The sequence below is a fragment of the Ambystoma mexicanum genome, chromosome 8 (genome assembly GCF_040938575.1).
Source record: "Ambystoma mexicanum isolate Mex_15411 chromosome 8, UKY_AmexF1_1, whole genome shotgun sequence".
In the NCBI taxonomy this organism is placed as follows: Eukaryota; Metazoa; Chordata; class Amphibia; order Caudata; family Ambystomatidae; genus Ambystoma; species Ambystoma mexicanum.
The window spans coordinates 174,971,738-174,998,522 of record NC_090929.1 but is presented as its reverse complement, the minus strand read 5'-3'; the positions used below and the strand labels follow the sequence as shown (position 1 = coordinate 174,998,522).

The window sequence follows — 26,785 nt, the reverse complement described above, 5'->3', positions numbered from 1 at the left end:
ACCCCCAACTCGTTGCTTGGAGAAGCGACTTACCCCAAGGGAGTTGGAGGAGCGAAGAGCTAGAGTAGGAAGGGATTTACGAAACGAGTTGGAGGTATTGAGGACCCATGCCCCAAAAGGCCTTGTGGCCAATGCAGAGGGTCTTGAACTTATTCCTCGCAGCCACTGGGAGCCAATGCAGAGATTTCAGTGCTGGAGAGATATGATCCCTGGGTTTGAGGCCAAGGACGCGTCTCGCTGTCCTGTTCTGGATGTGTTGCAGAGGGCGGAGAGTAGAAGCAGGCAGATTTAGAAAGAGGCTGTTGCAGTAGTGCAGCCTAGAGAGAACCAGAGCTCTAGGGACAGTATGCTTCTGGGAGACGATGAGGAAAGGAAGAATACCTCTGAGGAGGTGCAGTTGGTAGATTGACTTCTTAGCGATGTCGGAGATATGAGGAGAAAAGGAGAGTGTGGAGTCGAAGATGACCCCGAGGTTCTTAGCCTCACAGTGCTGGAGAGGTACAATCACTGTGCTCTCTTGGTGGGTGACATAAAACGTTTACTGGTCACAACTGTGGGAGAGGAGGCGGGTGACTTATGGGTTAAGGTCGGGTATCCAGGAGTGCAGCTAGATGATGCGCACAATGGAACCCCTTTCAACAATATCAGAGCACAGGTGTGGGACGCACTGCGGCGAGCATACCCAGACACAGCATGCTTGCAGTCCATAATGTAGTACATTTTAAAGGTTCAGGAGATTCGGATACGGTTGAGCAGTGTGACCGATCAGTTCCTCTTTTCTTACTTATTTTATTTTTTAGTGCGGATTACCTAAGGAAGTGTAGAAAGCACTCTACGAGATAGTGGTCGTAGAGGTGAAGGGGTGGGCCGAGATTCAGACCATCATTCTACATCATTGTAAAAGGATGAAAGATGAACAGAAGGAAACTGCTCAGACTGTAGGTTGAGGAAGCAATACTAGTGCACATTTTTATTTATTTTAAATTTTTAGCTAAAATAGCACTTGAATGGCCGGTAACAACAAGTACAGAGACTTTCGGCGGAGCAGCCTGCAGCGTGTACAGATGTGAGGATAGCAGTGTTCTGGCCAGGCGGATGACTGGGACAGCGTGGCGGCAAACTTCAGTATCCTGAATGGAAACAAGGAGGTTGGCATTGATGGGGCGGGGAGGTTTGATGGGGCGGGGCCCTGGGGTGGTACAGCATCGTCTCAGTGTTGGAGCTGCGTGAAGTGGGGACGTTTTGCGAGACAGTTTGGAAGCAAGCAGGGGGCGGGTTACCATCCATATGACCAAACCTGCTCCTGCACCACCACAGCTGTATACCTTCCCACCCCCGAGGTTCACCTCTATTCCCTATGAAATACACCAGCCCTACACCCAATTGCCTCAAAGATCTCGCCACATGTGCAGGCACACCCACAAGCTGCCCAGCAGAATACTTTGTACAGAGGATAAATGCCCACTTCCAATGCAGTGCCAAATGGGATGGTAGTGCTTTATCGGTGGGTCAGTGTCATTGGAGGAAACCCTTTCATGTTCCCAGGTACCAACACCTACCCTGATTAAGACGGCCCACAGAAATTTCTTTAAAGCCCAGTCCTGTCCATTACTACCCACCCTGAGGAGGAACCATTGGTGGGTGCTGAGATTGCTAATAAGCAGTTAATCTTTGTCAACTAAATCATGCATCAGTGTGGGAAACTTCCCACTCTCGGGTAAAACTCCCGACATGCAAGGATTCTCTGGGGGCTGTCGCAGTTCCCTGTGCAGAAGAGGTAGCTATCAAAATAAAAAGAAATGTGGTGCGTGCACCCTTACTGTACCAATTTAATGTTACCTGAAATTAGCATATCAAGGTGCCCTCTAAAAAATGTGTGGGGACTTCTGAAAAAGTGGGGGGGGGGGGGGACTCGGTCCACCCATGTGTACCCTCGACTTGAGCCCTGATTTTATATTTTTTATTTTTATTTGGGGGGCTGGGGGTTTACATTGCTGCTTGGGTTTCGAATAAAGAGATAAGTTTAATCCTTTCCTTTCATCTTGATATGGAACGAGTTTGTATGAAGAGAACGTGAGCAGAAAAATTCAGTTTTGTGTTATATGGTGGTCCACTGTTATAGTGCGTGTGCCATTAGTTGTATTAAAAATTATTCTGACCTGGTTCTAATATTTTATTTTTCTTCTGCCGTTTTAAATCCAAGGAGAGGAAAAACCCTTTGTTGTATTTTTATATCCACCTAAAAATTGAGATGTATAAATTGTTTTTGTTTTTTTTTTTTAGAACCCACATCAATTCAACTTCTATGCGTTTGCGCTTTTTAAAAATTTCTCTTGCATACTGTGGCTGCTGCAGATACATTTTTAGAGCACCCCCGTAACCTTATCAGTGTTGCTCTGAGCACTTTAATTCCCACTCCCCCACCAACCGTGCAGCAATCTATCAAAATAAATTTGAGTCTAGAATGAATCAACAGCTGGTTTTGTTTTTTTTTTTGTTCCAGGTGACCAGACGGGAGGTGATGAAACAAATCCATTTTCCTTCAAGCAGTTTGTAAAAAGCCAGAATCTGCCGACACCAGTGGATAGGTCCGAAAAGTACAAAGTTTCCAAGGTGTTCTATTTTGAGCTTTGAATTCATTAATTTAAAAATATGAATTACCAAAAAAGTGAAAGTTGGTTCTCTTGTTTATGGATCATGCCTTTGTTTAACTGTTGGGAACATTTTGGTAACTTGCAGGATACTCTTAAACTGTACCTTAGTCATTTGGGAGGAGGTGTGGTGGGGAACTGCTGTCAATGAATCTTTTTAGTTTTTGTTTGAGAGACCTTGGGGTTTCTGTTATTTTTTTGTTGTTGTTGCTGTCATTCCATACTACGAAGAAGCCCAATGAATGCAGATCTGTAATACTTGATGAGTACAGGATGTTCTGATTCTACTCAAGACATGGAGTTGAGCATTATTATAATTAACTATAATTGTCTTTTATAACGTGCTTTAATACCAGAGAGGTTTCCAAGCACAGTATGTGAATTCGAACCTGTGTTGTGCTGTCTTGTCTTGTTTCCAAGACAAACGTGTTGCCCCTGAGCTATCCCCCTCACCATTTTGCTCCTCGTTTACTAATCTTGATATCAAAGAAATACAAACTGCATTTCCCAGAAAACCTGAACAAAATGTTGAAGTCCAGTTCATAACCTTACGTCCTATTCCCAAATATGCCTGGCTTTACTGTGAGAAACCACAAAAGTGTCTGCGTTCTAAAATTAGACAATTCTCTGTTTCACAAATTGAGCAGTCTAAATAAATTACTGAAACTCAAACTGAAGACTCAATCTGAAAGCTCTCAACAACCCAAATGATGTCTTCAACTTTTAAATGGAAAAACATTTGGTATTCGTACCCAAGGCTCGAAATTAAGATTAAATTACCAGAAGCTAAAACCAGCTCTGGGGTGGCATCATCCAGTAGGCAGGAGCTACTGTCGCAGAACCAGGAACAAGTATCCAGCACATCATTAATCTAAGATGAGCACACTAACCTTTTTGCTCATTATGTTTTATCCATTATGTTTACATGTGTACTAATTCTTCTTTATTAACATTCTCTGATACTCCGTTAATGTCACATAGGAGTGTTTGTAAGACAGACGTTGGCTTGGGAGCAAAATGTAGCTCCTGTTAGCGGTTGGTTTCAAGCTAACGAGGCTCTCCTAGGCTAGAAGCCGGAGTTAAATAGCTCCCATCTCTGGCAATTTCGAACCTGACAGAAACCAGAAAATGGGCCATCATTTGTGCGGTAAATAGTCAACTAAACGGAAGGCAAGGTAGGGTGCAGGCATAGATCCTCTGCCGGCACCCTACCTGTAGTGCCCTGGGTGGATCCACGTTATATAGCACTCCTTTGCTTCCGAGCTAGGTTTGCGCTTTATAAATCCCAGGATGCTCAGTCTTCGTTCTCCTTGAGATATGAAAAACACCTTGCAGAGAATAAACATTCCAACCCTTCAGAAGGTTGAGTACTGAGTTTGAATTTGGACTGGAGACCCATTTGCTTATGGATCGTACACACCAAAACACTTGCACCTACTGTGCCCCTTTGTATGTAAAATTGTGACTGTCAGAAATCACTGACCTGTAAACACCTACGGTTCTGATCTTTTTCAGTAAGAGAAACTCTGAAGCTAAAGACGCTCACCACTCATGTTGAAATGTGATTGAAGTGCTGTTTTATGCACCAGGTCTATTACTTCCCAACTGGATCTGTAGCTCTGGACTATCATGGCATCAATTAATCCTGTAACATCTTAAAAAGGCCAGGCAATTGCCACGGATAGATTCGCAAAACATATAGCATGAGGGGGGAATGAGTAAACCCATTAAGCTGCATGGGCAGAGCACTGACAGCAGCACGTTGGAGTGTACGAGTCGGAAGCGGCTGGGAGAGAGAGAGAGAGAGGAGTGTCTTGCAGTACGGCTTGACTCGTCTGTTCATCTGAGTGTGGGAGGGCCCCTTCTTCTAAACGTTTCCCTGCAAGGAGTGCGGAAGGCGGTGTGATGCTGTGTGAAGCAAAGCAGGTAGCTTACTGAGCCGCCGGGCAGAGCGGCGGAACGGGAGCGGCTGAGCCTGCAGAGCTGAGGAGCAGCGTCCCGTTGAGGCGGGGTGTGTTACGGCGCTCAGCTGGCTAAGAGACCAATGGAAAGGCCCCCCCCTGCAAAGTGGCTAGTGGTCCGTTTTTGCTCCCGCACCTGATATTTTTGCCTTGATACGCCACAACTGCCTTTATCACTAGCGGTGGCGCCGTTTCCAGTGGTAATCTGGGTGACTGTGCTATGTTAGAATAGGCTAAGTTACCCAACTAGCATACAGCCATCTGATTGGGTGTTTAATGTTCTGGTGTGCTATTGATAACTTACTTAGAGGCGTGTGTTCTCTTTAAAATTTACTTTCCCCCGTGAAGTGGACTACGCAGGAAGCGACAAGGGAGCAGTTTGCTGTTTGTGAGAGCAGCTGGCTGGCTGAGATCACGAGCTGTGCCGTTCATCTGGAATAACATCTGCTGAGTTATTTACCTACTGGTTTCCGATTAACACTTGGGTACAGCCGTGAGACTGTGGGGCTTGCCCTTTGATCACGGCTGCCCCTGTGAGATCAAGGCTACTATAGAGTATCTTGTTAAACTGCTACCTTAAGGCTAGGGACTCCACAGATCCCTGTATCCCTGGATAAGGTAAAGGAGAGTTAACGCTTCTGTTAAAACCACATCTAAGGCAACCTCCCAGAGTTTCCAACAGATTGCGCCCGATAAATTGGGCTACCCATATGCTGTTTCATAAGCAAGGCCAGCAATCCAGCTATAATCTCCGGAAACGTAATAACAACCTTACCCTTAGTGGAACAAACAGTAGAATGGTTAGAACTAAACTAAAAAGAAATGAACCTCACACTAAAGGATCAATTGCTGACTTTTTTTCATCGAATGCTCCTATTTAAGTAAATCCCACTGTAACGGCAAGCGAGGACCCAGTGAGCAACATCGTCTTGACATCCCAAGTTGTCACAAACTACGACGACATAGATAATAACTCGCTCCTTGACCTCTGTTTATCAATGCAGAGGGCTACGACTCCAGCCCAGCCATCCCAGTCAGGAAATCATTCTCAGAACCTACAAACTAGTGTACCAATCTTTCAGAGGGACTCTAATGAAAGATTATCTGCATCCCCTAACCTAGCTCTCCTGCAGGAGCCTTCAGTTCTGGGAAGTACCAGTGAGTCTAGTAGAACCTCTGTGCCGAATACCCCAGCGTTAGTCGAACTGCAATCTTCAGTGGCCTCCCTTCAGTTCGCTTTAAAAATCCTCTTGAAGATGTGCCGGCGCATCCTAGAGACCACTCTTACCCTTGTGGCTAAAGAAGAAGTTATAGACACTGCCGGGGCAGAAGTAAACATGATTCTGAGAACTTCAGATAACGGCCCAGAATACCCAGCTACTGATACAACCCTCTGATGAACCGGAAGTATTTTTCTCATGTAAACAACGAAGATTGGCTAGAAGAACAGCTATGAACATAAAGCCTTGCGTGATAGCTTCACCACTGCCTGCGACCGCCCAGGGGGCGAAGCCCTCTAAAAAGGTTAAAAAGAGAGCTACCAGGGCGATAAAACGGAAAATGAAAGGCCCGGGCACTCTTACAAGCTGGATAATTCCTGATCCAGTGATTGACTCTATTTGTATAGAAGAAAATTCACTTGATCTAGAATCATCCCAACCCAACAACGATTCTGAGAAGATTTCCTCAACCCTGAACAAAAGTACAACTAGGGCCCGTTCGGTAATAAACATTCCTTATCCTGCTATCACTAGTGAGCCCCCTCAAATTGATTGCCTTAACAACCGCATATGTATTATCAAAAATTTATATCAGCAACATGAGAGTAATTGGCTCACAAGATCAGCTCTCATGACTAGGCTCCATTCGGTGCCCCAACTTCGCGTTCTTAATTCTGCAGACTTTGAATATGTGGAGTCACTACATTCCCTAATCCTAATGTCTCTGCGATCCACTGTAAATTTTTAGCGACTGCTCAACTGATGCGAAGTTTTAAACAAGATCTGTTGGTGGTAGATATTGAGATTGACGCCGACCCTGAAGCAGAAGATCACAGCTGTCCACGTAAGGCGATCCCCCTCCCCTGAAAAATCTTCATCGCCTTCAAATCAATCTAAGGCTGACGAAGTCCAGATTGCTGACGTGCAGAAAGCCTTGAGGTGGCTGGCTGAATCCCTCCCTCTACTAATAAATAAGCAATGAGATTATTACATTGCCACATGGAACTGCAGAGGCTTTAGCCATCTCCTGTCAGCGGTTGGGTCAGCGGACATCTTAATAGACCACCTATGCATATGTCTGCAGGAAACGTGGTTGGTCTCCACGGTGATCCTAAGTGGCTATGCGCTTTATCAGTCCGCTGCTAAGAAGGGACTTGGGGGTAGACCTTATGGCGGATTAATTGTAGGGGTCAGGCACTCTGTTCAATCTCGCCGAGTTAAGTTGACCCAACCGGATTATATAGTCGCTGTGGAAATGACTGTTCCCCATGAAACTATCACTGAAAAAATATTATTGGTAACTCTTTATAATCCACCAGGTGCGCTTTGTAGAGATGTAATACAGGAGGCAATCCATTACCTACTTAGCAAATGGACTACGATATCAGGGAACAATTCAGTTATTTTCACTGGTGACTTTAACTGCCACGTCAAGGGATCAGAGGGCACTTCTTGTAACCCTTTGCTCCAATCAAAAGGACTACTTCCTCACAACATACAAGATTCCGAAGGCGCCATGTGGCTATATTTCTTCCCGGATTGGGATTTGGAGCTTATTAACGGCAGAACGCAAAGTGATCATCCTGGTAACTTTACATGGCGTAATGGCTCCTTAACCAGTACTTTAGACTACATATTTGTAAGCCCGAATATAGCCGGCAGAATCAAAGACATAAAGATCACCCCGAATAATTGGAGTGATCAGTCTTTTAACTCTGAATTACCCAGTCGACAGCAAAAGTTAGAGTCCAAGACCCCTGGGAAATATGACGACAAATCGAGCCGGTTCACACATACGTTGGCATGCAAAAAAACATCGATAATGCGGCTCGTTCAGCACAAGCTGTCCTGCTCTCCGATATTCAAGCCTTTGCTAAAGTTTCTGCTAATGACATCGAGAAATGGATTACTGCCTTTGCATCATCACATGCTACCATACCAATTAACATGATGATCCAAGAAGGAAGGAAGATTTTACCCTTTGACAAAAGCATCAGAGATGCCAAACGAGTGTTAAGAGCTGCTATTCGAAAAACAAAAATGGCAACCACTACATATGAATCTTTTGCTGTCCAGCAGGGAATGCTCAAGAATAAATACAGCACTTGGATCAAGGCTAAGCGAAGAGCAGAGAAGCTGTGCCGTTGGCAACAAATGGTCCAAGTTGTATGTTCAAGAAACACCAGAAATATCTGGGGTGTCTTGAACGAAGTGAGGGGGCCTAGAAACTATACAATGGTTAACCCAATAGGTGCCCAGCAATGGACTGAATTTTTATCTGAACGTAACGTTCTAGCAGCACTGGGCGATCATTGTAATAGCGAACCGTTCCCCAGCCAGAAACCATTTATGGTGACTAATGAACTACTCCTTGCTAAAATCAATTCTCTCAAATCATCGAGCTCCAGGACCCAACGTTTTAGCCAACGCAGTTTTGAAGAGTAATCCCGTTTTCTGGGCTAGTCTAATTAAGATTCTATTCAATAACATACTGGAGACTGATAGCATCCCGACTTCATGTCAAACTTCTATACTTATTCCAGTCTTTAAGAGAGGAAACGGACTGAAACCAGGGAATTACAGACTATTATCAATGTTGGACTGCACAGGGAAGCTATTTGCATCACTGCTGTTGGACAAACTGGAGGCCTGGGCCGACAAAGCTCGAATATTTAACCAGTACCAAAGTGGATTTAGGAAAGGGTACACTACTTCCATGAATCTGATGATCATCGATCTGCTGCGGACGAGTGCCAAGACTCGGAAGGGGTGGGGAACCTCTTCTCCATGCTTTGTTCATAGATTTCTGAGCGGCCTTTGATACAGTCCCCCGTGATAAACTTTGGCTGAAATTAAAATTACTAGGCTGCCCTAACGAACTCCTTTTATTATCTGAAAGCATTACATCAAAATACTACGGCTAAATTGAATCTGGATTCTCAAGGCCACATGACCACCCTGATAACTCAGAACAGAGGAGTAAAGCAGGGCTGTGTCACAGCTCCCTTTTTGTACAATGCAGTCACATATGACTTGCCCATAGCGGTATCTGCTGTTCATAACTGCCCCCCTCTGATCGGATCTGAGCACTGTCCAGTGCTCGCATACGCTGATGACTTGATCATCATGGATCACACATTTAGTGGCCTATCCAGATCCGCCTGTGCACTATAGGATTATGCAATCAATAATGACCTGATCATTACTAACAAAAAAACACAACTAATGGTATTTACTGCTAAAACATTCTCTAGACCTAAATTGGTTATACAGGGAACTGAAATGGAATATACACCCACCTATAAATATCTGGGAGTGGAGGTGGATACCAAAGGAAACTATTCCACTTGCATACAAACATGAACTACCAGAGCTGCACAATTAACAGCTTTAACACACCGATTTGCTATCAAAAACGGTGGATACACTATGTGGGGTGTGCGTCAGCTTTATTTGCAGATACTGGTTCCCATGGTCACTTATGGCCTTGAGGCACTGCTGAACATCAATTTAACTTGGCTTCAAGTCATAGAAGGCAAATTCTGGAGGAGAATATTGGGCCTTCCCCAATGTATCCCGATGGCAATAATCAGATTGGAATTGGGGTTAACATCTCTAAAAGCAACAGTACTCAAAAGAAGAGCTGAGTTACATCTAAAGATGACTAACCAACCTCAGAATTGCCTATTAAGATCTTTACGCCAAGAAATTTCCAGGGAGGCGACCGATTACCATCTAAACATACAAATGGAAACCTTGTATAAAGAGATCGGATGGATTCCCGTATTGAGGGGTGACTACGACAAATCAAAGAAAGGCCTGTCTAAACGGATAGATCAATGGGACTGGCTGGAGAATTATGACCATCTGAGTAAACTCACAAAATATCAATTTGTACGATATAGACTATATGAATATCTGAAACCACAGCAGTACATGAACTTGAATCCCTCTAGCAGGCTCAGACGCTTTCTCCTTCTGTTGCGTCTTGATTGTCTTCCGGTGCTAGCCAACAAATGGATTGATAACCATCTAGATCCACTCGAGAGATACTGTCGTCTGTGTAAAAACATTTCTACCAACAAAACTTCCATGCACCTACTCACAGCTTGCCCGACTTTGGCCAAAATCTATGAATTATGCTACGGAAATCTGGTCCACAACATGGAGCACATAGTAGAACCCTGGTTTTGGTATCGCAGTCTAAACTCGACTTGTACTAAAACGCAAATAGCTATGTATAGCATATGGTTGAACGTTGAAAAATCCTTGAGCATTACCATTTAATATATTCAACATTGTAATGATACAATAGTTTACTGGGATAAGGAGGATGGGCTCCTTAATATAATAATATAATAATACAACATGCAACTAACAACATTTTGGAGCCCTACTGATGCATGATGTTAGGTCCTGTGAATTTGATCCATATGACACTAAATCTTCGAGGTTGGACAATGGTGAGGACAGTGACTTTGAGTAATGAAATACAATATACTTTTGGATTATGTACTGTATAGAAATTGTCAAAGGTCCTTTTTGCTTTACGTTTTAGTGAGCATGCACTTTTAAGTTAAACAGATTTTTTAGGAAAATTGTATGTGTAGAACAATTAGTTTAAATGAGGTTACTGCCTTCTGTACATTTTGTTTTTCTTTTTATGTATATATGAAATATGTGTAAAGTTTATACTTAAACTGTATCACATTATTATTAAACTTACAAAACATATAGCATCAAATGGACTAATGCATGTAGAAACTAATATTCTAATTTACAGTATTTATTATGAAGTTTTTAAATGTGTCAACATCTTTCCTGACTTGGTCTTAAGCCATCCTCTTGTTGCACTTGCATCAGCCTCTTTTCCCTTTTAGTAGTTATATGCCTTTTTGTCAGCCTCTCAGAATTCTGATTATGAGAGGGACTTTGTAGTCTAGTCTCAATAGCTTATTCAGTCTTCCGTGGATGTAGGGCACGTGTTAGGCTCCACTGGGTTCTACCTGCCTCTCACTAGGCTTTCCTTTCAGAGTCCTCCAAGCATCTTCACGACCTTGTTTTTTTTGCCGGACTGAGGCCTAGCACCTAGCAGTCTCTATAGCTCTCTCCAATCAATTCCTAAACTGAATCTGCCAGCTAACACTGCTTGGTTTTTCTTTATCCCTAAAGAACTCTCCTCCCGTTCACCTTATTTTTCTTTTTTGGGTTATACTTAGCTTACTTTCTAGGCTTTCTTCGGGTTACCAGGATCGTATGCACCATCCCTCTCCCTCTTGTGCTCTGGGCCTTATGGGTGCAAGATCACCAGGGTAGGTAGACCAAACAAAAGAGGTGCTGGCTGGAAGGCTTTGAAAGTAACTGAACCTCTGGCCTCACTCGGGGCAACCCTCCATACCAGCTTTAGCCTGCCAATCCACTACAGAAAGGGGAAAGATCCTATGCAAATCAGGCTTGGTCCCACCCTAAAACGGGCAATACATCCCGAGTAGGTAGAGACAGAAAGGGATAAAAACTGTGCCCTCCATTTGAAATTTCACTCTACCCTTCATTTCGGATTTCACACTTGCCTCAAGCAGCAGCATACATCCTCCTAGGATTCCACCTCTCCTGAGCTTCCTCTCCTTTGACTGCCCTCTCACCACTGTGGTGGGTCAGGAGGAGGACGCAGACACATTGAGGACATTTCAAAGACAGATTTATGTAAGAATGAGGCCTTACTTTCTCTATTGCTATGGGGTGCTCCCTACTTATCAAACTAACTATGGTGCTCCTCCGTCATCTGTGAATGTCCCAAAGAATAAGTCCATAGTCCAAAACTAACCCTAACTGACCCTACCTCTATTCTAACAACTTAAGACAGGAGAATGACTCCCTTCACCTGGGCTTTGCTTCTTGCACATTTTCTTCTTCCTGGTTCTTCTTAATAGGTGACTTTTAGATAGTCTTGTGTGACTTCTTTAATCAGTTCATGTAACTCTTTTTTGAGATTTGATGAGACTTTTTTTTGTTCCTTCTCAAAATTTGATTTCTTTGACCTTGGACGAATGCTTTATCAATGGGTTTTGCGTAACTTTGGTTCCCTGGTTGGGATTGGCCCTCTGGGTGATTATAATTCACTTCATTCCTGCATAGTCCATCTTGTCTTGTACTAACTCTAGGGGTTTCTGTATATTTAACTCATTGCATGCTCTTTCTTTTAGGTTCCCCGCTTTCATTTTCCAATAAAGGGGTACCCACCCCCACCCCCCTTTTCCCAGGATAGTGATGTCCAGATTATGCAATCCTACCTCTTGGGGTTTTCTTCTCTTATTAATTCATAGTATTCTTTCTTTCTCTTCATAGAATTCGCCTGCTAGTTTATAGCCTCTGTACTTCGACATATATAGCACTCTGCCTTTCTCCACAGGAGTGTCTTAGTTTTAGTCTCTCTCAATATTTATTGTATTCGGGTTTCTCTCATTAACATTCCAATGTCTTACTTTCCATGTTATGCTCTTGTCGATTTGACTGGAAGAGCAGGACCCATAACGATTCCCTGGTGGCCTCCCGGATCTCCCTTTCTCCTTGTTAACTTGACATCTCTTGGACAATGTCTCTGGTGCCTCCATTCGCTCTGGGTTCATTGTGCTCTTCACTTTCTCTGCTTCTCTGGTTACTCTGGTGTCCTGCTCTCCTTCTGGATGGATTGGCAGTCCTGCAGGTTTCCGGATGTTATGGGTTTTTGACCGCCTAGTGGTTTCAGTGTTTTGTGGATCGCTGGTCCACCACGAATTCCCTGTGTTCACACTACCACCATCATCATCTCACACTCTCCTTCTCAAAGGACGCTGCATGTCCAACGCTCTGCTTTCAGCTTCAGAGCAGTTTCCAATCTCGCATGATATGCGGTTTCAGAGTCTCTTCCCCTCTCTGTGTGTAACGTCACCTTGGTGTTTCCCTGGCTGATTTTCACGTCGCTCTTCCTTGGTTTGTCATGGCGTCGCTCTGCTCTAGCCTCTTCGTCCAAGTTAAATTGGAGATTTCCATTTAAAGTAATATACTTTCTTGTTGACAATGACATGTTAGTTCTCTTTATACAAGTCTCTGTATTGTATATTCTTTTGTATGTTTGATATTCCACTAAGTAGGCCCTTTCGAGGTATCCTTTAGGAAGTCCCTCACAGGAACGGGAGTCCTTAACCCCATAAGGGGAGTCTCTCCCGGTGAGATCCTATAGCAAAGTTATCGCCGAGCCTGAATCCTGCCCAATATACTTTCACTATTATCCTTTTGTACCTAGCTGCCGAACTTACCACCACATGCTACTCTGCCCTTATCCAGCAATCATCCACACTACGTGATCCTCGACCGCATTGACATTTCCAAACCGAACGTATCCCTGCTGGCCACTGCTACTCTATTGTCCCACATTTGAGTGCCATTCATGCTTGTTCCTCACCACCTGCACCTTTTCAAGCCATACTGATCCCGGCTACTACGAACTCTAAGCCTGTGGTACCACCTTAATAATATGCCCTGGCGCATGTTACAGTGCAAACTGGTTGAGCGAATCCAAAAGGTTTATTACCTCAGGACCACCCTCTCCACCATGGCTCAAATCGCCCATGTCTGGCATCTCTATCCCAACCTGCGCACCACAGTTGAATGCCCTACTAAGGGTTGTCAAATGGTGTAGGGACCTGATGTTATTTAACTCTTAACTTTGTGCACTGACCCACTACTTGAAATCACTGTATGTTTATCTTGCGCTTTATAAATGCATTTTCTACCCTTATTTATGCCTACATGCGGCTCTTGCCCTCTGTACCTGTGTCCGATTTTCCAAACATTGTAATACTGGGGCTCACCCCACCAACACGCCAGTAGCCCATGCTTTGCCTGCTACGGCTCATGTTATTCCTTTGCTTCGCTGCGTACCACTATTTATTTGTCCTTGGTAGTTGTGCTTTATATTATGAGCTGTTATGAACCTGTAACAAACTTAAAAACCCCTGATACTGTACCCTGCCACTCTGAACCTGCTTCTTGCATTACTATAATCCCCCAGTATAATTACTCAGTACAAGCTCTGTCTTACCTGCTAGATATTTTATTACCAATTGGGCCACACCAGCCTAGGCCATCCACCGGCTAGATCCTGCACCCATACCCACCTTCTAGATCCCACTGCTCATGAGCCCTGCTCACTTGATTGATCCTAGCGTATTCCAGACCCTCCGGTCACCTATAAATAGCCTGCTACCCTCATGCCTGGCTCACTGCCTTGCACTTCAGGCTCATTCACCCAGGCGGGGAATGGCCTTGCTCGACTGTGGTGCCCCCGGCACTATCCTCTCCCAACCCCCTTCCTCCCTAAAGTTCCCTCCTCCCCTCCCCTCCAGTATCAGACCTACTCAGCCACACCCTTTACTACCCACCTCAGCGAAGCTACACACCCCATTGACGATAATTACCAAGCCTGTCTAAAAGCCACCATCAATACAGTTGCCCGCTCACTTCCAAAACATCCCGTAACTCCAAGCAAACTAACTTTTGGTTTAACGAAGAGCTCATTACTCTTCGCCGTCACAAGCATAAAAAGTCCCCATCTTCTGACTCCGCCAACCTATTTCTAATAGCAAACAAATTCTATAAAGCAGCAGTTATAGCACATAAAGTAAACTCTCTGAATACCTGCATAGATAATGCCTCTTAAACACCAAGGAGCTATTCTCCATTCTGAGAGAATTGGAAGCCATCATCCCCGACACCACCCCCGCAACGCGAGCAAAGATTGGTGCACCATCGTCCAATGCTCTTACCTCCAAAATCCTCACTCTTCAAAACAAAACCAAAAGGAACCTTTTGGCCAACACCCCAGCCATCACTGGTGCAGGACACATGCATTAAAAAAATACCACCCAGTTTAGATTCACTAACGTCTCCCAAGACCAGGAGCTGAACACCATCTCCACTTTGAAACCGTCCAACTGTAAAGGCGACAGCTTTCTGGCTCGCCTAGGCAAACTCTGTGCCCCCACTCTAGCACCTATCATTACTAATTTCATCAATGCTTCATTCAACTCCAATTCTGTGCCAGCCAGCATTAAAGAAGCTTGGGTCACAAGCTTGGGTCACCCCTTTGCTTAAAAAACCCTCATTAGGCCCCACGAGGGACGTGGCTTAGGTGCATGGAGTGAATACTTGCCTCTCCCGACCTCCTGACCTGATCCTCCACGAATATGGCCAGATCCACTTAATAACATAAATAATTGAATGCCTGTCAGTAGCAACCGATCCTGCACCCCCGGATGACAATTCCGTTGAAAATCGGAGCCGGCATCCTGAGAACGCAGCCCTCGAACCTAAGCCCCCTGGGACCAAAGATGTCGGCCCTGACTCCGCTCTGAGCCTAGGGAGGAGGAGGGACCACGCGCAGAGCAAGGCAGCATACAGAGACTCTGGGCATGTGGTGCCAACGAGTATCCGGGACCCTGACCCCGGAGCCGCAGCATCAACTCCTCGCCCCATCGGTACCCCGCGGAGAACCAACGGGCCAGCACTCGCTGCCGACATACAGCGTGTGGTGGGAGGAGGAGCCGGAGGCCCGGCCCGTCGCGGGCCCCCCGCGCAGGCCAAGAGCTTTAGGTGAGGAGGCGCACCAAGATCCCCGGAGGCTCCGAGCAAACCAGCTGAGGCCCGGCAGCCAAGAGCCTTCGTCACCGGTCATTACGCAACTCCCGCCCTCAGTGGAACGATGGGTCCGCGGCGCACCATTCCCCAGCCAGAGTGCATCTTGGACACGGCAACCTCCAGGCTGCCCGGACCCCCACTACGCTGCCTCTACAACAGCCAGCAGACTCCTGAAGCAAAATATGTTTGGCAGCCTGCACCCACAGAACTGAACACAGGCCAGTCAAACACGCAGTGCTGGTGAGCTTGGTCCCTGCAAACAGACCTCCCAACAGAACCAAGTAAGGAGGTACACGTCCCCTGCAGGCAACATCCTGCCCCTTGGGAGCATACATAAGGGAAGGGAGTTCACCTCCAACCCCGAGCCGGCAAGGCGGACCTGGTACACAATCGTACCAGCCACGTAGAAGCCACATGTGGTCACCGCAGCTTCTGGCCTTTTGACTGTAGACCGTTTACCTGTACAGAGGCACGTCTACCTCCTGTCTCCTAGCAAATAACGCAGGACAGGGTCTCTAAGTGCCCTGGTCACCAGCCTCTAACGGTGACCCTAGGAGTGCTCCAGGTCAGCAGAGGCAAGAAGGGGGAACGCACCTGGGGGACAAAAGGCCCGCACCCTGCCACAAACTGTACCCAGAAACTTGCAGGGGGGCCCCCACTAGAACATTCGAAAGAGAAGGGAGTTGACCACCAACCCTGGGCCAGCAGGGGAGACCTGACACCCAACCACCTCCACCACGCAAGAGCCACATGGTGATATTGGAGTGCATGAACTTTTCACCACAGCCCAGTGACTAGCTCAGGGGCATACATAACCCCTAACCTTCACGAGGATGGCGCACCGTGGGACAGGGCTGTTCCCAAACACCCAGACTACCGGCTCTTAATGTTGACCTCAGGGGCGCCCCTGGACCCGCCCCACCAGAGACCACAACCACATACAACACAAGGCCCCCTGAAAGCAGTGGGATCGGTGACAAAGACGCTGCAACGAGAACTTTACACAAGGGAATACGGTATTACGTTGCAATTTAGGAACGCTAGACAGCAATTGCCCCTACTCGCCAGTTGCCTCCCACTCCAGACCCCACAATCATCCAGCGTCAACCTCTAGGCGCACACAAGAGCTCTCTCTGCAGCGGCCACCTGTGACCCACGTTCAGAGACCGGATCCCCAATTGGACCCCAGGTGGCATGCAGCATTGCCCCATCCCGCAGGCTGGCTGGCACACCACGAATGGCCATGCCGAACTCTAAAGGCAAAACTAAAAACGCAATCGTGGAGTCATTCACCGCAGGCAAGTCCAAGGAACCGGACCTACAGGTCAAGGAGCCCTGCCTGGGATCCACAACACCTGAAGAGACGGATAAAGATAACCAGATATTAGAGGCCGTCAACGGGCTGCGCTCCTTTATAGATACTAAAATCGGGGAGGTGAAAGCAGACGTGATGCTGATGCGCCAGAACTTACGCAACCTTACAGACCGTGTGACCACCACAGAGGCGGCGCAGAGGGAGTACACTGAGACCCTCAAAGATATGCAAGGTAGAGTCCAAGAACTCGAGAAACGCAACAAGTTTCTAGAAGAGGGGGCTGAAGATGCCGAAGGGCGTTCCAGACGCAACAATGTGCACCTACTCTGAATTCCTGAGGGAATGGAGGTCCCCAACCCTACGAACTTTATAGAAACTCTCATACAACAAGAAATGGCCGCTACTCACCTTTCACAAGGCTTCGCGTTCAAGCGAGCACCCAGGTCCTTAAAGAAACCACCACCTGGATCCCACCCATGCCGAATAATAGCCAGAATCCTGAACTTCCAAGACGGGGAAATAATTTTGCGCTTCTCGCATGAAGGAGGAGAAATCAAGAGAGGCAACGCTAGGATCGTCATCTACCCGAACTATATGCCTCTAGTACAAAGGGCGAGGAACTCTTTTGTCCCAATCATCAAGCCCAGACTACGTCAGCTAAACATTAAATATATGCTAATGTACCCCTCGAGGCTCAAGATAATACATAAAAGCAGAGCAATTTTCCTGGAATCGCTGGCGGCAGCTACCATGTGGCTAGAACATAACAACTTGACGGATGGTGAGAAGGCATCATGACCCGTGCGCCGAACCCACAAGTCAGGACCACCCAACAACAAACAGACGGCATGGATCGAGTCACGGATAGCATAATAAAAGGCAGGAGGGAGCCAGTCCACCAGACCGACCTAAAGCACCCCCCCTGCGAACAAACTTGCGTCAGCCGTGTGCGGTCGCATCACACCCGCTCAAGATGACCTGGAAGGGCCCTAACCGAGCGGGGGCACCCGAGCATCGCAGAACCTGCACAACTGCTGGGTGCAGTTGGTCCACTTGGACAAGTTTGGTTGTTTTATTTTTTTTGTTTATGGTCGATAGGTCCCGCAGTCTTCAATATAACCATTTTACGGAGTCGGGAGGCACATCACAATGGGCCGGGATGGCCAACCCTATAAATATGGCAGCTGACATCAAGGTACTGACATGGAATGTCAGGGGGATGACCACTTATATGCGCAGAAACAGGATAAAATCCTTCCTGAGAAGAAAACCTATCTCTATCGCAATGCTTCAGGAAACGCACGTCATCGCTGAAGTCGACTCTCGGATCCCAGACTGGTGGGGTGGACAGGGCTTCAGAGCAACGTTCTCTAAGTACGCCCGAGGAATGCACACATGGATAAGTGGTACTGTACCCTTCAAACTCTGGTCTAGGGAGGCAGACCCTGAGGGCAGATACCTCATACTCCGTGGAAGCATCGAACAATGTGAAGTGTGCCTAGTCAACACATCTCCCCAATTGTGGAACCTGAGCTTATCTTGCCAAACTGCAACTGAAGCTAGCACCCTATAGAGACTGCTTTTTTATATGGGGAGTGCACCAGGCAGGGATGTCCCCTTCCTCCAATGTTATACATCCTTGGGCTAGAACCACTAGCAATATATATTAGGAAAATGTTTTCGATGCAGGCATAAAAATCTGGTCTATACCACGTGATCTTGCTATATGCGGATGACGTCTTACTTTACTTGAGACCCACAACTTAACATACCCACAATCCTGGAGGTACTAAGAAACATTGCAAGAGTATCAGGCATATCATTCCATCCAGAGAAGTCTTGCATATTCCCACTGGCGGGACTGGTTGGGACCATAAAAACAGCACTCCAAGAAGTTGGGATAAATTGGGAACCACACACATTCAGATACCTGGGTATCAACATCTGGCAGACCCCCGAGCAGACACATGGGGGGGGGCAACACCCTAGTGACAGTACAAAGGTTAAAAAAAATCCACAAAGTTCCGGTCCAGGCTTCCACTCTCTATGATGGGCCAAGTGGCCATCTCTAAAATGATAGTACTATCACGTTTCCTGTACTTCCAAAATATCTACTACTACATACCGGCCGCCTTCTTTCGGCTGCTGGGCACACTACTGAAGGACCTGGTGTGGGGGAGCTCCAGACACAAGCTCGCCCTAGACACACTGATGCTACCATATAAGGCAGGCGGAGTTCAGCTACCATATCTAGAAAGATACTTCTTGGCTGCCCAACTCACTTTCGTGGCCAAATGGCTTGCAGATGACTCCACCTCGGAGACCAACCTCTTAAGCCAGTTAATAGCTCTGGTGCGACTGAAGGAAATCCTTTGGGTCCGTTGGAAGCATTCAGCAAAAAATGTCCACGCTTATTCAGCTGGGCCGTAAAGTATAGGACAGAGCACTGAAGTTGCTGAGGACTGAGAATCCATACTCCCCAGAAACACCACTGACCGCCGACGCATGCTCTAACAGATGAACTGGCGCTCATCTATGGGAAAGGCACAGCATCTATACCTGGGGAGATATGTACGATGGAAACTCCTTCAGAGAGTTCTACTCCCTAGAAATGAACGAAGGACTCCCCAAAGGCCAACACCTTTGTTGCGGAAAAAAATCAGAGAAGTGGCGAAACAAAAATGGAGCGAATGGCCAGAGGAACCAGTAGCAAATCCGACCCTAATGCACAACCTGGTAGACAGTTGGAAACCAACCTCCAGGATATACGCCCAGCTCACAGATAGGCCTAACCCCAAGAGTGCCACCCTAAAGAGCTCATGGGAAACTGACTTGGGAACAAGCATAACAGAACAGGAATGGGGAAGAATCCTACAGTACCCCAGAGAAGTATCAAGAAACGCAGGATTCAGATTAATCCAACTAAACGTTCTCCATAGAACATGCATGACCCTCAGCAGAATTGCTAAGTTCAGCAGATCCCGACCCCGTTGTGCCCCCGGTGCAAATCAGAGGACGGAGGAATGATGCATATGTTCTGGAGTTGCCCAAAGATACAGCACTTCTGGGCCAAAATCGAACAATCGTGCAGAAGAGCAGGTTTGACCCGTTACGAGTGGACACCGAAGGAAAGCTTGCTGGGGGTCCTATCCTCGGATAAGCAAAATTAGGCACATCGTCAAATTCATGGACATGGCCTGTATACTGGCCAAAAGACCTATCCCCATGACATGGAAAACTCTGACCGGCCCCAGCTACACCAAATGGCTTAAGGAACTAGAACACTGGTCAGAAGTGTAAACCAGGCTATGGAGAGAAGGAATAGCCAAGACTGGGGAAGGTCCGAACATGACCTATGAAGCCTGGAAATCTCTGATATGGGACATGTTCCACCCGTCTGATGACAAACCCCCGTGAACAATGCCTATTTACCCGCAAAATGTGGATACACGCCTGTACTAAAACCTATGATAACCCGACCTGCCCCACCCAGAAGACGCAACACTCCTCTGGAGCGGACATCACACCTGCTCTGCCTCGCCGCCAAATTAACTCCAGAAGCAGACATGGGACTGTGACGACCTTTGTTGTTTGTTCAAAGTTACGTTATTAGTTACATGTTTTCTCTTTTTCCCCTTCTTTTTTTTTCTCCCGTTTTTTCCTCTTCTTCCTCTTCTTTCCTCTCCTTTCATTGATAAATGCTACTTATAATTCGACCATTCTTAATGTATTCCTAAAATGCCAATAAAAACATTTTAAAATAGACCCCACCATACCCACAAATACTGTCCCATCACAAGTGTTCCTTTTCTACTGAAAATAGTGAACAAAATAGCCTACTCCCAAATCCAAGATTACTTGGTAAGTAACCTGTTGCTAGGAGCCAGACAATCTGGCTTCTGGCCCAAGCACAGTACTGAAACTGCCCTTTTAGACCTCAAGGTCCAGATGGACCGCATAAGAGATTTGGAGAAAATATGTATCCTTCTCCTACTTTACCGCTGCTTTTGATTTGGTTGGCCATGACGAGTTTTGCAACGCCCTCGCTGAGAAATTCAACTTCTCCCCAGAAGGCACTCTTTGGGTAAAATCATAAATAGCGGATTGATCCTCAAGAGCTTCCATCGGTGCTGAGGCCGTCAACCCCATCCCAGTCCCCTTTAGGGTCCCGCAAGGCTCATGCCTCTCTCCCACCCTCCCACTCTCTATAATACCTACACAAAACTGTTTGCAGCACTGGATACCTTCGGTGTCATCTACACCAACTTTGCAGATGTCACCCAGATCCTCATCCCCATTTCGGGAGACTACGAACAAGACTCGGCTACCATCAATATGATCTACACCATTTTCCAAAATTTTGATGGCCACAAATAGTCTTTCGAGGGGATTGGGTCCTCCGACGTATTCCATATCTATGACATGTAATCACCACAGCTGTGCTGCTTCGGAAACTTTTTTCTGCGTCCTGTGTCAATGACGTCGATGCGCCGTCGTCGAGGACCTCCTCCGACGTCATCCGATGTGATAAGTAGGACGCACGACGCCCGTAGCTTCAGTTCCGTTTTTTCCGCGAACGTGTTGCTTCGTGAATCTCGGTTAACGCCTCGACTCTTTGGAGTTCTGTTCGTCTCAGTTCTTCGAACCTGTTCGTTTTTGTGAAAATCGTTCGTGTGAAGATGTCTTCTACTTCGTCTTCGACCCCGCGTCCGGGCTTCAAGAAGTGGGGGGAGTGTGGGTCCAAGATGTCAGTGACGGACTCGCACGACGCCTGCCTCTGGTGCCTCGGGGAGGCCCACGACACGGATGACTGTATCGACTGCCAGTCGCTCACGTCCAAAGCCTTACGCGAACGTAAGAAGTTGTCGGTAGGTCGGGTGTCTAAGCCCCGGAAGTCGAAGTCTGCGGGGCTTTCGACAGATGATTCGAGGGGTGACTCTCCGCGTCATCGTCGGAAGTCTCGTGGGTCTCCTTCTAGGAGTCGGTCTCGCCACTCCTCAGCCTCTTCGAGGCATTCTTGGAAGCGCTGACACCGGTCGTCTTCCAGGTCCTCTTCGGAGGACTCTGCCCGGCACGTCGCTTACCCCACCAGCCGTGCGACACCAGAGGAATGGGCTTCCTTCGGGAAGAAAATGCTGGCGATTCTTGAGTCGCAGGGTACTAAGCCGTCCGCGCCCCCGAGTGGGGTCGGTCGTGAGAGGTCGAGAGACACCGCTCGCAAGAGTGGTCGGCACGAGTCACGGGAGAGGTCCCGTTCGGACAAGGAGACTTGTTCTCGACGTACCCGGTCCAGGTCCCGGTCCTCGACGGGTTCGAGACCGTGTGCACCTGTGAGGTCTTCGAGGAAGACATCGACGTCTGAGGCGTCGAGGGCGTCGACAGGCTTTCTCGAGGCTCCGGCTCCGAGGAAGTCGTCGACGCTCAGGTGGTCGAAGGACACGCTCAGGGCTCCGGCTTCGAGGGCTGTGTCGACGCCGCCGATGCTGGCGGCGCTGCATCGGACGTCGACGCCGATTTCCTCGACGTTGACGCCGATCCTCTCGGCGCCGATGCCTGTTCTCTCGACGCCGGTGCCGATTCGCTCCACGCCATCGACGCCTTTCGTGTCGGAGGTACCCCGTGGCACGGGAGAACCCCCTAGGAAGGCTCTGGTTGAGAGCAAGCACTCTCGGGTGCCTTCTTTTCGCCACCTGGAATATATTTCAGAGGCGGATGAGGATTCTGATGGCCTGGTTCCTAGTCAGGTTCCAGATGAAATTGTCTCGGGCCATAATCAGTTTGACGATTTGAGGCAGTCACTGCATGATGCCAGTGGACTGGACACCTCTCCGGAGGTGGAGTTTTGTAGGCCTGAGCCTGGCTCTCATGCCGATTCCTCGTACCGGCGCCTTATGGCTAGGGTTTCTGAGTACTTGGGATGGTCTGCTCCCCCAGGGGAGTTTGTGCAGGATGATCTAACGGACATCCTTGATGTTGGTCCCCCAACTGACCCGGTACTGCCGTTCCATATGGCTTTACAGAGAAGGGTGGCGGCGGCGGCTTGGACTGCTCCGGAGAGTCTCCCGGCGGTGGGCAGATCCTTGTCGCGAAAATACCGTCCAGCCAGTAGCGACCCCTGCTACTTGACCAGGCACCCCACTCCGGAGAGTTTGGTGGTGCAGGCGGCCACGGCCCCGGCGAAGCAGGCGTCGTACCCTACCATCCCTCCTGATAGGGACGACAAACGTCTTGATGGCTGGGCGAAGAAAGTGTTTTCTTCTGGTGGTATGGCGCTTCAGGCGGCCAACTCCATTTGTGCCTTGTCTCGTTTCACACACACTCTGTGGAACTGTGTTGCGTTAGCGGCTGAACATATTCCCGAAGGGGACGAACGGGATGGTTTCCTTGCTATGGTCCAGGATAGTAAGGATGCCATGTGTGAGTCCATTCAGTCGGGTTTGGACTTAGCTGAATGCGTCAGTAGGTCCATGGCGGCGAGGACTGTGATACGCAGGTTTGCGTGGTTGCGGAAGTCGGGGTTTGCTCCTGATGTGCAGTCCCGGCTCCTCAACATGCCCTTTGATGGTGAACACCTTTTTGGCAGCAAGGCTGACGAGAGCCTTGAGAGGTTGCAGACCTCAATAGCTGCAGCGAAGTCGTTGGGCGCTGCAGTTCGCCAACCTCCGCCTTTTCGTCCTAGGAGACAGCAGTGGAGGGGTGGTTCCTTTCGCTATTACTCGTCCTTCGGTGAAGCCAGAGGAGCTGGCAGTCAAAGAGGCCAACACAGGGGTACCAGAGGTGGACGACAGGGTACCCGTGGTGCCAAGGCCGCTCGGGCAGTTGCCTCTTTGCCCTCAGGTAACGCAGCAGCCGCTCCCACTCAGTCATGAGGCCATGTCCCATGGTTCGCCGGTTGGGGGAAGGCTGGCGCAGCATCTTGTAGAGTGGCAAGCCATTACTTCAGATGTGTGGGTTCTGGAGATCATAACCCACGGCTACTGTCTTCCCTTTCGGCACAGGCCTCGCGACAATCCACCGGGGAACCTCTCTTTGCAGAGTCCGGATCCGCTCCTTGCGCAGGAAATTCAAGCCCTGCTGGAGAAAGGCGCCATAGAACTGGTGCCTGTAGCGGAGAGGAACAAGGGATGGTATTCCCCTTATTTTTTGATTTCGAAGAAAGACTGGGGATTGAGACCCATCATGGACTTGCGCGGTTTGAACAAACTCCTCAGGAAGGACAAGTTCAAGATGGTTACTCTCTCAAGTCCTCCAGGCCCTTCAGCTTCAGGACTGGTTGGTGTCACTCGACCTCAAGGATGCTTACTTCCATGTGCCGATCCATCCCAAGCACAAGAAGTACCTGAGGTTCGCGGTTGGCGACTCGCACTTTCAGTTTCGGGTCCTGCCGTTCGGATTGACCTCCGCCCCGAGGGTTTTCACCAAGCTCATGGTGGTGGTGGCAACGCATCTCAGGCAAGGGGGGATTCACGTCTACCCCTACCTGGACGATTGGTTGATCAGGGGGAGCTCTCCCGAGCAAGTCCTGGATCATCTGTCCGTCACCTGCCACTCCCTTCACAGGCTGGGCTTCTCCCTCAATTTAAAGAAGTCCCATTTGACGCCAACACAGCGGCTCCAGTACATCGGAGCAGTGCTCGACACTTCCCTGGGGCAGTGTTTTCCTCCCCAGGTGAGGGCTCTTCACATTCGGCAGATGGTGCACAAGTTTCAGCATGCCCAGACGCTCCCAGCGTTCGAGTTCTTGAGGTTGCTCGGCCTCATGGCATCCTGCATTCTTCTGGTGCCAGAGGCTCGCCTGCGGATGAGATCTTTGCAGTGGGCACTCGAGACGCAATGGTCGCAGTCCTCAGGCAGGATGTCGGACCCGGTTCAGGTGCCACCCTCGGTCGCCCAGGACCTTCTGTGGTGGGCCGTCGTAGGCAACTTGATGAAGGGGGCTCCATTTTGGCTTCCCTGGCCGGAGGTGACTATCGTGACGGATGCATCCCTCGCGGGATGGGGAGCTCATGCCAACGGGCTGACAGTCAGCGGTCGTTGGTCTCCGTCGGAGTCCTGACTCCATATCAATCTGTTGGAGCTGAGGGCCGTCAGGCTAGCCCTGAAGGCTTTTCTGCCGACTGTGCGAGGAAAGAGTGTCCTGATCCTGACGGACAACACGGTGGCCATGCACTACCTCAACAAAAGGGGGGGGGGGGGCAGGGTCACTTCCTCTGTTCAGGGAGGCGATGCAGCTCGAGTTCTGGGCCATCCAGCAGGAAGTTTCGATCTCGGCAGTTCATCTGGCCGGAGACGAAAACGTGACAGCGGACGCTCTGAGCAGGCAGAGCGCGATCTCTCACGAGTGGGAGTTGGCTCAGGAGATTCTCCTGGAGATCTTCGCCCTATGGGGGACCCCTCAAGTGGATCTCTTCGCCTCCAGTGTCAACCGGAAGTGCGAAAGGTTTTGCTCGCGGGAATTTCCTCCAAAAGGAGCCCTAGGAGACGCGTTCGTGGTGGAGTGGTCATTCCTGCTGCTGTACACGTTTCCTCCAGTCCCCGTCATCCCGCAAGTGCTGCGGAGGTTACGGAAGTTCGGTTCCCGGATGATCCTCATTGCTCCTGCGTGGGCTCTGAGGACGTGGTACCCGGACCTTCTCGACTTGTCCATCTGCCCTCCACGTCGTCTTCCCTACCGAGACGATCTGCTCTCACGGGAGGGGGGTCGGGTTCTCCATCCAGAGGTCAGATCCCTCAACCTTCACGCTTGGCTTCTGAAAGGTTGAGGTATAAGGATTGGGACCTCCCTGAAGACGTGATGGAGGTGTTGCTTTCGGCCCGAAGGCCAGCAACAAAGTCTCTGTACCGTTGCCGTTGGCTTAAGTTCTGCGACTGGTGCAGAGTTCAGAATGTGGATCCTTTTGCATGTGACATCCCCAAGGTTCTGTCCTTTTTACTTTCTTTGGCCCACAGGGGCTTGCAAGTGGGTACAATTAAAGGTTACCTGGCGGCGCTGTCCATCTTTAAGCGCTCGTCTGAAGAGTGTTCTTACTTTAAAATCCCTTTAATTTCACCGTTTCTGAAAGGGCTCACTAATGTGTTCCCTCCGTCACCTTTCCTGGTGCCCGGTTGGGATTTAAACCTTGTTCTTAAGTTTCTTATGAGTGCTCCGTTTGAGCCTTTACTTTCTTGCCCTTTGAGGCTGTTAACTCTGAAAACTGTGTTTTTAGTTGCGGTTACTTCCGCTCGCAGAGTGAGTGAGTTACAGGCACTTTCAGTTAAGCCACCCTTCACTGTATTTCACAAGGACAGGGTTGTCCTTCGAGTTCGTCCTTCTTTTCTTCCGAAGGTAGTGAAGGAATTTAATTTGGCCCAGAAGGTTGTTCTTCCGGCATTCTATCCTCCTCCGCATCCTGGTAAGGAAGAGGAGAGGCTCCATAGGCTTGATCCTAGGAGCGCTTTAAGCTTTTATGTTTCACGCATGTCCCGGGTCAGAGTGGACGATCAACTCTTTATTGGTTACGCTGGAAAGCGTTTGGGGCAAGCTGTGACGAAACAGTCTTTGTCTCGCTAGATTATTTTGGCCATCTCGGAGCGTTACCGCTTGGCGGGTAAGGACCCACCGGCTGGCTTGCGGGCCCATTCTACCTGGGGTATGGCTGCATCTACTGCCCTGCAGAGGGGTGTTCCTATTCGCAACATCTGTGATGCAGCCACCTGGGCTTCAGTACATACATTTGTACGTCACTATTCCCTCGATTCCATCCGAGCATAGGATCTGGCCTTTGGCAAGGCGGTCCTTTGCTCAGCTATTTGATTGGCTAATCTAAATTTTGATTCTAAATTCTTTCCCTCCTCCTTGCTCTGGTCTGCTTTGGGAATCTGTCATAGATATGGAATACGTCGGAGGACCCAATCCCCTCGAAGAACAAGTTACTTTCTTACCTGGTAACGTTCTTTCGATGGGATGGTCCGACGACATATTCC

At 48.4% G+C, this 26,785-nt stretch overlaps 1 protein-coding gene across 4 annotated transcripts in view; it reads left to right on the top strand.

Moving 5' to 3' along the window:
- The window catches only part of ENTR1 (endosome associated trafficking regulator 1), a 540,688-nt gene that overhangs the window by 107,565 nt on the left and 406,338 nt on the right, over nucleotides 1-26,785 (top strand). For all 4 annotated transcript variants that reach the window (XM_069609578.1, XM_069609576.1, XM_069609577.1 and 1 more), the window contains exon 2: nucleotides 2,504-2,613. In XM_069609578.1, the coding sequence (XP_069465679.1) occupies nucleotides 2,504-2,613 (110 nt within the window). The remainder of the gene's footprint in view (nucleotides 1-2,503; nucleotides 2,614-26,785) is intronic.